The sequence below is a fragment of the Myotis myotis genome, unplaced genomic scaffold, assembly GCF_014108235.1.
Source record: "Myotis myotis isolate mMyoMyo1 unplaced genomic scaffold, mMyoMyo1.p scaffold_m19_p_47, whole genome shotgun sequence".
NCBI lineage: Eukaryota > Metazoa > Chordata > Mammalia > Chiroptera > Vespertilionidae > Myotis > Myotis myotis.
Genome location: NW_023416354.1, coordinates 1,211,275 through 1,223,990, shown reverse-complemented (window position 1 = coordinate 1,223,990; position 12,716 = coordinate 1,211,275). Strand labels below are relative to the sequence as shown.

The 12,716-nt window shown below is 63.6% G+C and overlaps 1 protein-coding gene across 1 annotated transcript in view; it reads left to right on the top strand.

Annotated features, from left to right (window-relative positions):
• Positions 1-11,169, top strand: part of BCR (BCR activator of RhoGEF and GTPase) — a 72,681-nt gene extending 61,512 nt beyond the window's left edge. Inside the window, exons 17-23 of the mRNA XM_036307404.1 lie at positions 3,731-3,790; positions 4,417-4,526; positions 4,998-5,137; positions 6,109-6,243; positions 6,978-7,083; positions 7,755-7,917; positions 8,555-11,169. Of these exons, the coding sequence (XP_036163297.1) occupies positions 3,731-3,790; positions 4,417-4,526; positions 4,998-5,137; positions 6,109-6,243; positions 6,978-7,083; positions 7,755-7,917; positions 8,555-8,644 (804 nt within the window). The 3' untranslated portion in view covers positions 8,645-11,169. The remainder of the gene's footprint in view (positions 1-3,730; positions 3,791-4,416; positions 4,527-4,997; positions 5,138-6,108; positions 6,244-6,977; positions 7,084-7,754; positions 7,918-8,554) is intronic.
• The last annotated feature ends 1,547 nt before the right edge of the window (positions 11,170-12,716 follow it).

Here is a 12,716-nt window from a genome sequence, read left to right as displayed (position 1 = left end):
CTCACCTTCCGTGTGTGTGTGTGTGTGTGTGTGTGTGTGTGTGTGTGTGTGTGTCTGTCTCTCCCCACACCTGTACCTTGGGGTGGGCCCTTCGGTGTCCGCAGCTGCTGTCATTCTGATCTGTGGTCATTGGTGGTGGAGAAGGCGGCTGGGCCCCACCCCTGGCCTCTGCCCCGGAGGGAGGGCTGATGGGAAGTCTGGTCTGGCCGCGAGCATCATCCGCCAGGAAGGAATCCCGCCCGGCCAGCGGGAGAGGATGTTTGTGACTCAGGCCCGAGTGGGCTGGCTGGGCTCCCGGAGACCTGGGCTCCCCGCGGCTTGTTAATGCACCGGGATCCCCAGGAGGAAGAAGGAAGGAAGGAGGAGGAGGAGGAGAGGTGATGAGGCCCCACACCCCAGCCAGGCCTCCTGCTCCCTGACCCTGTGGGTGCTGTTGTGTGGGGCGCCTGGGGGAGCACCTCCATGCCCGGGACCCAGCCCCCTGAGACCAGGCTTTTCCCAGCCATTCCCGGCGCCTCCCTAGTGCCATGTGGGCGGGCGGGCGGGCGGTCCTGCTGCTCGTGGTGGGTGGGGTGGAGACCTGGGGGGTGGGGAGTGCATGGCCTGTCCCCCTCCCAGGTGCTCCCTGCCCCCCATACGCACTTTGACTCATAAGCTGAGTGGAGAGCACTTCCTGTGAGGAGGGGAAGGCGCAGCACCCATGGGTGTCTGACGGGTGCAAGAACAGGTCCAGACGCCCGGCCGGTGGGGCTCCGTAGCTGAGCATCGACTGTGAACCAGGAGGTCATGGTTCAGTTCCCTCCCGGTCAGGGCACCTGCCCGGGTTGTGGGCTCCATCCCCAGTGTGGGGCGTGCAGGAGGCAGCCGGCCCATGATTCTCTCTCGTCATTGAGGTTTCTGTCTCTCCCTCTCCCTTTCCTTCCCTCTCGGAAATACATTTTAAAATATATGTTCGGTTTGTTTTTAAAGAAAGAAAACCGCCCCAGGGAGTGGGTGATGTGCAAACACTTGGGGCTCAGTCAGGAGCCGGGGAAGCGCTCGGTCCATTCTGGGCGGTGATGGCACAGAGGAGACCGCCGTCTCCAAGGAGGCGGGTGAGGAGGGAATGGCATTTCCTCCTGAGCACAGCTCCGTGCTGCCCCCCCCCCCCCCGGCAGAGGGCGGGGGAGTGGGTCCCCGTGCCAGTCCACGGGTGCCCCAGCTGGCCTTGCCAACCACCAAGCAAGCAGGCCAGCTCTGGTCCTCGGCCAGGCCGCTCCGGGCGTATCAGTGCCTGCCCTGCCTGGACAGGCCCTTCTGCCCCGCCCCCCCCCCGCCCCCCCGCCTCCTGGAATGGGTGCAAAGGGTAGTTTTTTGTTTTGTTTTTTGTTAATATATGTTTATTGATTTCAGAGAGGAAGGGAGAGGGAGAAAGAGAGAAATATCCATGATGAGAGAGAATCATGGATCAGCTGCCTCCTGCACACCCCACACTGGGGACCGAGCCCACAACCCGGGCGTGTGCCCTGACCAGGAATCGAACCGTGATCTCCAGGTTCATAGGTCGAAGGTTAACCACAGAGCCCCAAAGGGTAGTTTCCTAGGCAGACTTCAGGGCAGCCGGCCACCAGGCCCACAGCTCTAGGGAGACGAGCAGGATCCAGACCATTCTCCTGAGAACACTGGGTGTGAGCAGACATCACCTGCCGCCCAGGCCCCATCCCCCGAGCGGCACTGCGGCCGGAGACCCCCAGGTGGCGTCGGGAGCACCCTCACATTTTCCCCGAGACGTCCCCTTCCTGGTGCTGGCTGCTGGCCGTCTGTTTTCCCAAACCCCCCACTTGTTTACTTCGCTGGGGCTTTCACAGTCGCCGACAGAGCTTGCCAGCCTCGACTGTTGTCTGGGGCCGCGGGGCGACACTCGGCCTCCTCGTCGCCGTGTTATTCTTCTGGCTGCTTCCGCTCGGCTTAGCACGCTCTGTGCTTTGGAACCGAGCCAGCCCGGGGGTGGCCGCTCCCACCAGAGCCGCCGTCCAGGGCCACTGCGAGGGCCGGGCCCAGGGCGGAGCCCCCTGCAGCCTGTGGCCGGTGGCCCGGGTCTCGCCTGCAGGCCAGCTCCTGCCGCGGCCTCTGGGCCGGGTGGTGGGGGGTCTGGACCTCGGTGCTGGGGGTGGACGATGGCACCGAATCCCCTGTCACCGGGCCAGCTATCCAGGAGGGACAGGCGTGGGGTGTCCTCAGCTCTGTCCGTCCAAGGCAGTGCGTGCCATTATTGGGGTAACTGGCTGGGGTGTGCAGGCCCTGGGGGTGTCCCCGGGGCGCCTCCCGCCATGCGATGCACGGGCCAGGCAGCCGCGTTACTCAGCGTTTCCAGCGCCCACAGGAAACGGCCCCTGGAGAAGGAAATTGGGCTTTTCTGGGCTTTGGAGAAAACCGTGATGCGACACAGTTCCCGTAACCAATCGGCTGCTGGCGGGGCTGTTTTTTCCAAACAGAGGCCAAAAAAAAGTCGAAAACTGAAGGGTCAGAGGAAGCTTTGACCTTGGCGAGCCAGGCTGCAGGGGCGGGGCTTCCTGCGAACCCCAGTCAAAAGGCTGCGGAGGCCGGGGCTGCCCGTCCAGCCTCCCGCCCAGCCCTGCTCGCCCTCCGACCAGCCACCAGCGGGACAAGGATGCGAAAGGCGCCGGCCGCTCCGGCCGCCATGCGGGGCCTCCTGCGCTGCTTCCACCGGAGCCCGGGGGTCTGTGCGGACAAGCACCTGTGCGCTCCGGGCACCACCCTGTGGACCCACCTTCGAAACCTCCTGTGCAAGGGCAAGGTGGGCCAGCGGGGCCGTGCTGTCTCCCCGGGGGGAGCTGTGTCCGGCAGGGGCCTCCGTCCCCTCCTCTCCCTGTCCCTTTGCTGGTCGGCTGCGTTGGCCAAGTCTCAGTTCTTTGATTTTTTTTTTTTTTTTTAAATACGGTTTTATTGATTTTTAGAGAGAGGAGGGAGAGGGGCAGAGAGAGAGATCGGCTGCCTCCCGCAGGCCCCACACTGGGGATGGAGCCCGCAACCTGGGCCTGTGCCCTGGCCGGAATCGAACCTGACCTCTCGGTTCCTAGGTCGACACTCGGCTGCTAGCCGGCCGGGCCGGGCCCTCCTTAGGTGACTCTGATAGCGGAGTCCTGCAGGCCAGCGCCCCAGGTCCCCAGCATCGTGATTGGGAGCTGGGCACTGGCTCCTTCTGGGCCAGACTCTAAGCCACAAGCCTGGCCCAGCGGGAGGCCCCTCCTGGGCACCAGGCCCCACGGCCAGACCGCAGACCCAGCACATGCTGTGGGAGGGTGAAATGGGGCGTCCAGAATTGTCACTTAGAGCGAGGACTCAGCCCTGGCTAAGCGTAGGTGGCACCTGTGAGGGTTGACGAGGGGGGGCAGGGGGGGCCCAGCTCCTGGACTGCCAGCATGGACTTCAGCTCCCATCTGGACGGGATGGAGGGAGGAGCAGGGAGGAGGGCCCAAGCCGTCACCACCTCACACACAGGTGTCCCCGGCCCCAGGGGACAGCGGTCGGGAGCAGGAGGGCTCTCGGGTCCCAGGTGCCCAGCAGGTGCTCTCCCCCCCGGGGGCCCCTTGGCCCGGGATAGAGGTGCTGGCCCAGGTGCGGCGTGCATTGCCACTCGCTGTGGAGGAGCAGCAGGCGTGGGCTGCGGCCTGGTGGGGCCTCGGCACGGGTCCCAGGGCCTCTGGTAATCGTGACCCCTTGCTTTCAGCTGGACCCCCAGGCCCTGCAGGACAGAGACTGGCAGCGGACGGTCATCGCCATGAATGGGGTATGTACCCGCGGGGTTCTAGGGGCCCCCCCCCCCGCTCACCCCAGCAGGTGAGCATGGCCCCGGCTCGTGTAGGAGGGAGGGGGGCTGGAGGAGGGGGAGGCCCGAAAAGCGGAGCCGCTGCACCGGGAGCGAGGGACCCACGTGGGGTGTGGAGCGCAGCCAGCGGCCGGGCACTGGGCATCCCTCCCGAGCACGAGGCCAGTGGCACCGCCAGGACAGGCAGGTCCCCTGACGAGCCCTCAGGGCCCTTCGTTTCTGTCTCCCTCTCCCTTCCACACTCTCTAAAAATCAGCGGAAAAATACCCTCGGGTGAGGCTTAAAAAACAAAAAAGTGAATTGGCAAATTTAAGACATTTTAGAGAGGGAGAGAGAGAGAAACAAGCAAAAAGTCAAAAAATTAAATTAAAAAGAGAAGCAGTGGGGTCGTGGGGGGAGGTTCCGCCAAACTGGTCCTTCCACCGCCCGCACCGTCCTGCTCCTGCTGATTCGGCCCGGGCGTCCCGGCGGCGGTCCCGCCTGGCGCTGGGATCTGGGCCCGCCTGCCCCCGGGGTGGGGAGATGCGCCCCGGATCCTGGGCTGTGAGGACCAGAGGGTGACAGGGCCGTGCCGTCTCCTCCCCCAGATCGAGGTGAAGCTCTCGGTGAAGTTCACCAGCAGGGAGTTCAGCCTGAAGAGGATGCCGTCCCGGAAGCAGACGGGCGTCTTCGGGGTCAAGATCGCCGTGGTCACCAAGTGCGTGTCCGGGGGCTCGGGCTCTCGGGACTCTTGTCCACCCCCCTCCCCTCCTGAGGTGTTTCTGGAGGACAGAGCGCACGCGGGTCTCCCCTCTGTGGACGGCCCGGTGGCTGCCTCCCAGGCCCGGGGACACGGGGTGCCTAGCTGCCCCCATGTTTCCTGCACAGCTTACCCTACAGGCTCGGGAGTGTCCTTATTCCTTCCCGATGCAGGGGGCTGGCCCACACACGCCCCCCACCCCCGGGACTGCGAGGGCAGGGGTCTCTCCCCAACTTGGGTCTGTCACGACCTGGGTCCCCGTTGCAGGATGGCGATCCCCCCCCCCCCCCCCCCCCCGGGTCACGGGTCAGCCAGGAGCTCTCACCTGGCGCCTTCACCGCCCCCGGCTCCAGGCGTCGGACAGGCAGTGGCTGCGCCCCGGGGCTCACACGGGGCCGCCGGGCACTCACGTGCGCCCCTTCCCCGCAGGAGGGAGAGGTCCAAGGTGCCCTACATCGTGCGCCAGTGCGTGGAGGAGATCGAGCGCCGGGGCATGGAGGAGGTGGGCATCTACCGCGTGTCCGGCGTGGCCACGGACATCCAGGCGCTGAAGGCGGCCTTCGACGTCAGTGAGTGCGGCCCCGGGCAGCGTGGGCGGGTGTGGGCGGGTGGCCGTGCTGTCTCCGGGGCGCCCTCGGGGCCTGTGCTGGTATCGCGCTCTGCGCTTTCTCGTTCCTAAAAGTGAGGAGAAAACGGTTGTGGGCGGCGATTCCGCCGGCCCCGGTCCTCAGCCCCTGGGACCAGGCCTGGCTCTTGCTGAGCTGGACCAGGGCTTCCCCGGGGGCTTTGGCTGGGGCTCAGGCTGCTCTTTGGGGGGGCAGCACGGGGGGCAGCACGGGGCGCAGAGGTGCCGACCGAAGCCCAGGGCCAGCGTGGCTGCCCGGCGATAAGGCCGTGCGAGGGCCCGGCTGCCTGCGGGTCTCTGTCTCCCTCCCCTCCGCACACCAGGAAGCTGACAAAGACACCCAGACCCCAGGGGGCCCTCAGTGGCCACCGCAGCCCACAGGGAAGGCGCTGGCTTAACCCCTGAAATGGAACACGTAACCGTGTCTTCCTGTTGTCAGAAGACACCACATCCAGCCGGCTGGTTTGGGTCAGTGGATAGAGCATTGGCCTGTGGACTGGAGGGTCCCGGGTTCGATTCCCGTCAAGGGCATAGGCCCGGGTTGCCAGCTCGATCCCTGGCCCTGGTCGGGGCATGTGCAGGGAGGCAGCCCATTGATGTGTCTCTCTCACATCCATGTTCCTCTGTCTCTCCCCCTCCCTTCCACTCTCTAAAAGTCAGTGGAAAATGAGGCTTAACAACAAATAAAAACGCACTGCAGCTGGGCGTTGGTTCAGGATCCAGCCGCCCCCCCCAACCATTCTTTCCTCCTTCCCCAGCTGCCCCTCGCCCAGTGGGCGGTGTGGGGAGGAGGCTGGGAAGGAGTGGGGTGAGTGGCTAAGGGGAGAGGCGCCCCGCAGGCAGGCAGGCAGCCAGGCCGGGGAACAGGCCCTTGCAGGACGTGGGGTAGCATCTCCTCCCCTGTGCTCTGTCCAGACAACAAGGACGTGTCCGTGATGATGAGCGAGATGGACGTCAACGCCATCGCGGGCACCCTGAAGCTCTACTTCCGAGAGCTGCCAGAGCCGCTCTTCACCGACGAGTTCTACCCCAACTTCGCCGAGGGCATCGGTGAGCGAGCATGGGAGCACCTCCCCCTCCCCTCTGGTCCGCATGCCCCCCCCCCCCCCACCCGCCTCGGTCCGGGGTTCAGCCCAGACTCTGTGCATGCCAGGGGCACCCAGCCCCGAGCCGGTGCTCGAAGGCCTCCCTCTGTCCTCCGTGCACCTTCTGTCCCCGCCCCTCTGAGTAGCTGGGTACATGCCCGGGGGTGGGGATGGGGTCGCGATGGCTCCTCATCCTCCTCCCTAGAGCCCTTGTCCTGCTCCCCTAACGCCAGGTCCTGATACATCAGCGCGCCCGCCTTCAAAGCCGGGCTGACGCCAGGTCAAAAGGCGGGGTAGTGTCCAGAGGGTGGGGGGGTGCGCTGGTGTAGGGGCAGCTGCAGCCTCTGCACCCTGCCTCCGGGCTGTTCGATTGGGGACCTCGTCCCCCGATCGTGAACAGGGTGATAGGGGGTCCCCGGGGCCTCGCAGCCTCCTGCCCCTCGGGCTGCCTGTCTCATTCCGTACGTGGCTCCCCGTGCCTCGGGCTGTTCTGAGCAGGAGGCAGGAATGGCCGAGTGGGTGTTCCCCGTGGTGCCTTTGACCCCTTTCAGACAGAGAGAAGGTGTCCCAAGGGGCTCGGCCCCACACAGGCTCCTGTCACAGGCTCCCAACCGTGTGAGCCCGAGGATGACCGCCCTGGCTGTCCTATGCCCAGTGACCCCAAGAAGTGACAGGCCTCCCTCCCCCCCTCCCCCGCAGCTCTGTCAGACCCTGTGGCGAAGGAGAGCTGCATGCTGAACCTGCTGCTGTCGCTCCCCGAAGCCAACCTGCTGACCTTCCTCTTCCTCCTGGACCACCTGAAAAGGTACCCCCTGCTCTGCCTCGGGGGAGCGCTTTCTGCGCCCGTGGGCTCCCCTCAGACTCCTTGGCACCAGGGGTCACCCACCCGCTCTGGGCACTAGAGCCACGGCCACCTTCTTCCCTCTCACCACCGCCCCCTCTGCACCCGGCCTTAACGTGAGGTGCTTTGCCCGGCCAGCGTGGCTCAGTGGTTGAGCATCGGCCTATGAGCCAGGAGGTCATGGTTCGATTCTCGGTCAGGGCACATGCCTGGGTCACGGGCTCCGTCCCCAGTGGGGGGCGTGCAGGAGGCAGCTGATCGATAATTCTCTCTCATCATGGATGTTTCTCTCTCTCCCTCTCCCTTCCTCTCTGACATCAATAAAATATATTGGGGGGGGGGAGTGAAATGCTTGGACCCCACCCACCCCGTCCCGGCCAAGGTCATGGCCCAGGGTTGGCCCCGCCACCTGTTGGCCTCAGGTCCTGTCCATCTGGGCCCCTCAGACCCAGGAGCACGAGGGTGGGTCTGCCTCCAGCACAGCCAGGGGCGGGTCAGCTCTGCTGTGGCGCCGGCCCAAGGCAGAGGGGCCCATCACCACGCTCCCTGAGGACTCTGGGGTGGCCCGGCCCTGGGTCTCCCCTCTGTCCTGGAGGGGGCGTCCCAACAGCACCCTGTGCTTCGGCCTCTCACAGGGTGGCCGAGAAGGAGACGGTGAACAAGATGTCCCTGCACAACCTCGCCACGGTCTTCGGCCCCACGCTGCTGCGGCCCTCGGAGAAGGAGAGCAAGCTCCCCGCCACCCCCGGCCAGCCCATCTCCATGACTGACAGCTGGTCCCTGGAGGTCATGTCCCAGGTACGAGCAGACGGGCTCCAGCCCATGGCACCCAGCCTCACCCAGGTGTGGCCTCTGCCTGCTCCCCCCAGAGTCCTGCCAGGCGCCACTCAAATTGTACAGGGGGAAAAAAAAAATTTTTGTACAGGGGAACCCTAGCCCGTTTGGCTCAGTGGATAGAGCATCGGCCTGAGGACTGAAGGGTCCTGGGTTCGATTCCAGTCAAGGGCACATGTCCGGGTTTCGGGCTCGATCCCCAATAGGGGGCGTGCAGGAGGCAGCTGATCAATGATTCTCTCTCATTCATTGTTTCTCTCCCTCTCCTTTCCTCTCTAAAATCAATGCAAATATATATATGTATATATATATATGTATATATATATATATATTTTTTTTAATTGTACAGGGGAGGTGGCCAAGAGGGACCCGCCTAGGGAGGCCTCTTCCCTTTGCACCTTACTGGGCTTCTCGGGGTGGTCCTTCAGGGGCACCCCGGTGTCTTGCTGTGAGGGGCTCATGGCCGCGTAGGAGCCCTCCGCACCCCGAGCCAGCCTCAGGGCCTCAGTGACCGCGCCCCGGCCTTTGGTCGGGAGGACCTCCCGCCTGCGCTGTGAGCGCCCCTCTGAGCTGCCCCCCCTCCCCCTGCTGTGCCCGGCAGGTCCAGGTGCTGCTGTACTTCCTGCAGCTGGAGGCCATCCCTGCTCCCGACAGCAAGCGACAGAGCATCCTGTTCTCCACGGAAGTCTAACGGCCCGACTCCGTCTCCGAGAAGCCGGCAGAACGGCCTGGGACGCTCCCGGCGAGACAGGCCGCCACGGAGCAGGAACCGCATCTTCTTGAGGCGTCCCCGGGCGCCCCCCGAGAGCGAGGCCCTCTGCCAAGAGACAGCTCGCTGCCCAAGGCAGGAGGCCAAGTGGCCTGGACAGTGCTGGGCCCCTGAGCTCCCGCTGGCCTCCGACTCTGGCTTCCCGCCACCAGAGGGCGCCCCAAAGCCCGCACGCACGGCTCAGAGTGCAGGCCTGGCCCCCGAGACCAGGCGAAAGGAGTGGGGTTGTTTGGGTGTTTTTTTTTATGAACTTTTCAGAGTTTCAAAGATTTCTACTGGATCCCTTGTCAAGATGCACCCTCTCCGCGGAGAGGGGGACACGAGCAGCTTCCCTCACGGTCGTGTCTTGAAGAAACATTGCTGCTGCTTCGCACCGTGGGGGCCCCAGCCCGTCCCCGCGTGGGTGGGGGCGCTTGGGTTTCCCTGACTTAAAACGTTCGACTCCTGTGTGCAACAGGGCGTGCAAAGCTAGGTCAACACTGTGTAGCGTCGGACCCCTTCCGCCTCCTTCCTCGCTCCTCCCGCTTTCTAGAAGGATCTCTGTGCAGAAAGGGGTCCTTTTCCTGTCCTGTCCTGTGGCATTGTGTTTGCAGATCACGTGCCCCTTGGAAGGCAGCCGCCCGTGTAACACCCGGGACCGGCCACCAGGGGGCGCGAGGCCCGGGCCGCGCACTTTATGGCTCCTTCTGCAGGGAGAGTGACGCCTGCCACCGGCCCGCCCGGCCCAGCCCCCTCCCCGCCGGGCACACGCTGCCCTCTGCAGCTGACAGAGGCCTGGATCGCTAGCTTCTCCCCCCCCCCCCCACCCCCACCCCCGGCTTCAGGTCCTCGCTCTGCTGAACAGACTCAGTACGTTTTTGTAACAGTTTCCGCTTGCGGCATCGGCATCGGCTTGTTTTAAACTTTGATCCGAATAGCCTTTTGATACTTGAATATTTTTAAGTTTTATACATAGTTTCTAATTCCCCCCGCCCCCCCCCCCGGACAGACTCAGATACCTAATAAGATAGGAGAGCGGCATCTCCGAGCGCCAGCTCTGTCCATCGGGAGCCGCATCCCAGAGCAGGCGGGAGGACAGCCGTGCCCCCCACCCCCACCCGGCTCTGCACGCCCCTGGCATTCCTGCGAACCCCCCTGACCCTCTGGCTGAGAGGAAAGAGAAGGGGAAGCCACTAAGTATTTTGAAGAAACAGGTCTATGAACATTGTATCTGTCCTTTTTTTAAAAAAGGGGTTGGGCCCCCGGCCGGTTTGCTCAGCGGATAGCGTGTCGGCCTGCGGACTGAAGGGTCCCGGGTTCGATTCCGGTCAAGGGCACGTCCCTCGGTTGCAGGCTCCCTCCCCAGCCAGGCTCTGGTCGGGGTGCATGCAAGAGGCACCTGATCGATGTGTCGTTCTCACATCAGCATTTCTCGCTGTCTTTCCCTCTCTGTCCTACTCTTTCTAGAAATATCCTCGGGTGAGGATTCAAAAATAAATAGAGGGTGGGGCGAGGAGAAAAGAAGGGACAAGGTGTCCACGCCGGTCTTGCAGGAAGAGAGGATGTGATGATGCATCGGAGGAGGGAAGCCATGGTGTGACTCAGGAAAAGGTGTTTCATTGTCACGTGATCGCGCCGGTAACGGGTGGCGCTGCCCCGCGTCCCTGGGGAGGGGGCAGGAAACAAGGTCACTGAAGGTCTTACGTCTGCATACTGTATTTATTTAGTTGGACTTTTTTCTCCCGAGGAGAGCGGACCCACCGCGTTAACGCAGCCCCGCTCTCCGGGGGGGATGAGGGCAGGGCGCGGGGTTCTCTGGCCTCCGCGTTTCTGGGCCCGGTGGGTGGGTTCCCGGGGTCCCTCCGGCCTGGCTCCCGCCCCGACCACCTCAGCAAACCTCCCGCCCTGCCGGGAACACACTGCTTAGGAGAGCTCACCCGCCCTGGGTCCCCTTCCCGGTTCCCGTGATTTGCATCTGTCGCATTGAAACTGGAAAGCAATACATCCTCGTCTGTGCCAACGCCCCGTCCCCCTCCCGCCTCCTCCCCGTTTTATTTATGTGGAATGTGCGCTTCACGATGGAATGGCCGCCCCTCCGTCGCTGGAAAAGCGCCCCTTCGCTGGGCCGCCGTGGCGGGCTCACGAGGGATCCCCCGTGGTCCCTCTGACATGCAGCCCCCGGGTGGGCGAGCCAGCAGCGCGCAGAGGAAGGCCCGGAGCCCAGATGCAACCCTTGCTGCTCCTGCTCGGCGGCCAGGCCCCGGCGCTGCAACAAGAAATGAAGCCTCCCGGCCCTGGCTGCGGGGTCTGGAGCCCTGAGCTTTGTTCCGTCCTCCCCGGGCCGCCCGCCTCCCACCGGAGACGGGCCCGGGCTGGTCTCAGCAGCTCCTTTCTGCCTTTGAGCGCCACCATCTGTACCGCGTGGGGGAAGGGACCACTGACACTTTCATTAAAGTTGCCTGAGACGACCTGGCCTGCGTGGTGGTGATTGCTGCACGAAGAAGGAAAGCCGCTCGGGGCCTCGGGTGGGCTTGGGGTGGGCAGTGCGGCAGGTGGCGGGAAGGGCCGGGTGCCCCCTGGGCCTCGGGGAGGGAGGCGTGCCCGCTGTTGTGGAGGGGCCGCTGGACGGTGTCGGGACACGGAGCAGCATCAGTCACTCAGGAGCGAGAGCTGCGGGCCATCTGGTTTGAGAGGACAGAGGGAGCGTCAGCTGTGCCAAGCCCAGGGGCAGGGGGGCTCCGGCCCGGCCCTGCAGAGCCCTCAGCCTCCTGGTTCCCGCTGGGGCCCAGGCTCGGTGGGTCTGGCCTCTGCAGCCTGCAGGCCCTGGCCGCTCTTAGCCACCACGGCCTCGCATTGGGTGTGCCGCCCCTAAAAGGCTATCGTGTCTCTACCCCGATCTTCCCAGTCCTGTTTGGAGACCTTTATTATTTTTTAAAATGTATTTTTATTGACTTCCGAGAGAGGAAGGGAGAGGGCGCGAGAGAGAGAAACATCAATGAGAGAGAATCATGGATCGGCTGCCTCCTGCACGCCCCCTTCTGGGGACCGAGCCTGCCACCCGGGCCTGTGCCCTGACCCGGGATGGAACTCTGACCTCCTGGTTCATAGGTCAACGCTCAACCCCTGAGCCACGCCGGCCAGGCATATAGACCTTTAAGAAAAGTCCTGTTGCATCTCTGACTTGGGGTTGACTTTTCAGGCCAGAGCTGACGGTCCCCGTGTTCCTGAGAACAGGGACTCTGTCCGGCCGAGCCCAGGCCACTGTCGTCGCCCAAGAAGCGGGACCACTCGCTGCTCCCCAGCATCTGAGATCCTGACACTTCAAAGGGCCACCACAGGCCTCTCGGTCCAACGCCTTTACTTGATAGATGGGTAAACTGAGGCACACAAAGCCCCCCCCCCACACACACACACACACACACACTCAGCATCCCAGAGCAGGTTCATGAACGGAAGCTGGGATTTCAGGGTCTTGATGGCCCCCCAAACTCACTCCCTTCCTGCTGGACTAGACTCAGCCAGACCACGGCATGGGTCTGGACACACGGACGAGGCCTCCTGGCATTGGGCACACACCCTGGGCGCCTAAAAGGAGGGCAGGGTTTTGTATAAAAATACCAGAAGATGCCTTAGCCCAGTGGTTCTCAACCTTCTGGCCCTTTAAATACAGTTCCTCATGTTGTGACCCAACCATAAAATTATTTTCGTTGCTACTTCATAAGTGTAATGTTGCAACTGTTATGAATCGTCATGTAAATATCTGATATGCAGGATGGTCTTAGGCGACCCCCGTGAAAGGGTCGTTCGACCGCTAAAGGGGTCGCGACCCACAGGTTGAGAACCGCTGCAGGCTTAGCCTGTTTGACTTAGTGGTTAGAGCATCAACCCGAGGATTGAAGGGTCACGGGTTCGGTTCTGGTCTAGAGCGTGGACCTCAGTGGCAGGCTCGATCCCCAGCCCCAGCTGGGGTACGTGCGGGAGGCAACCAATGGATGTGGCCTCTCTCACATCGATG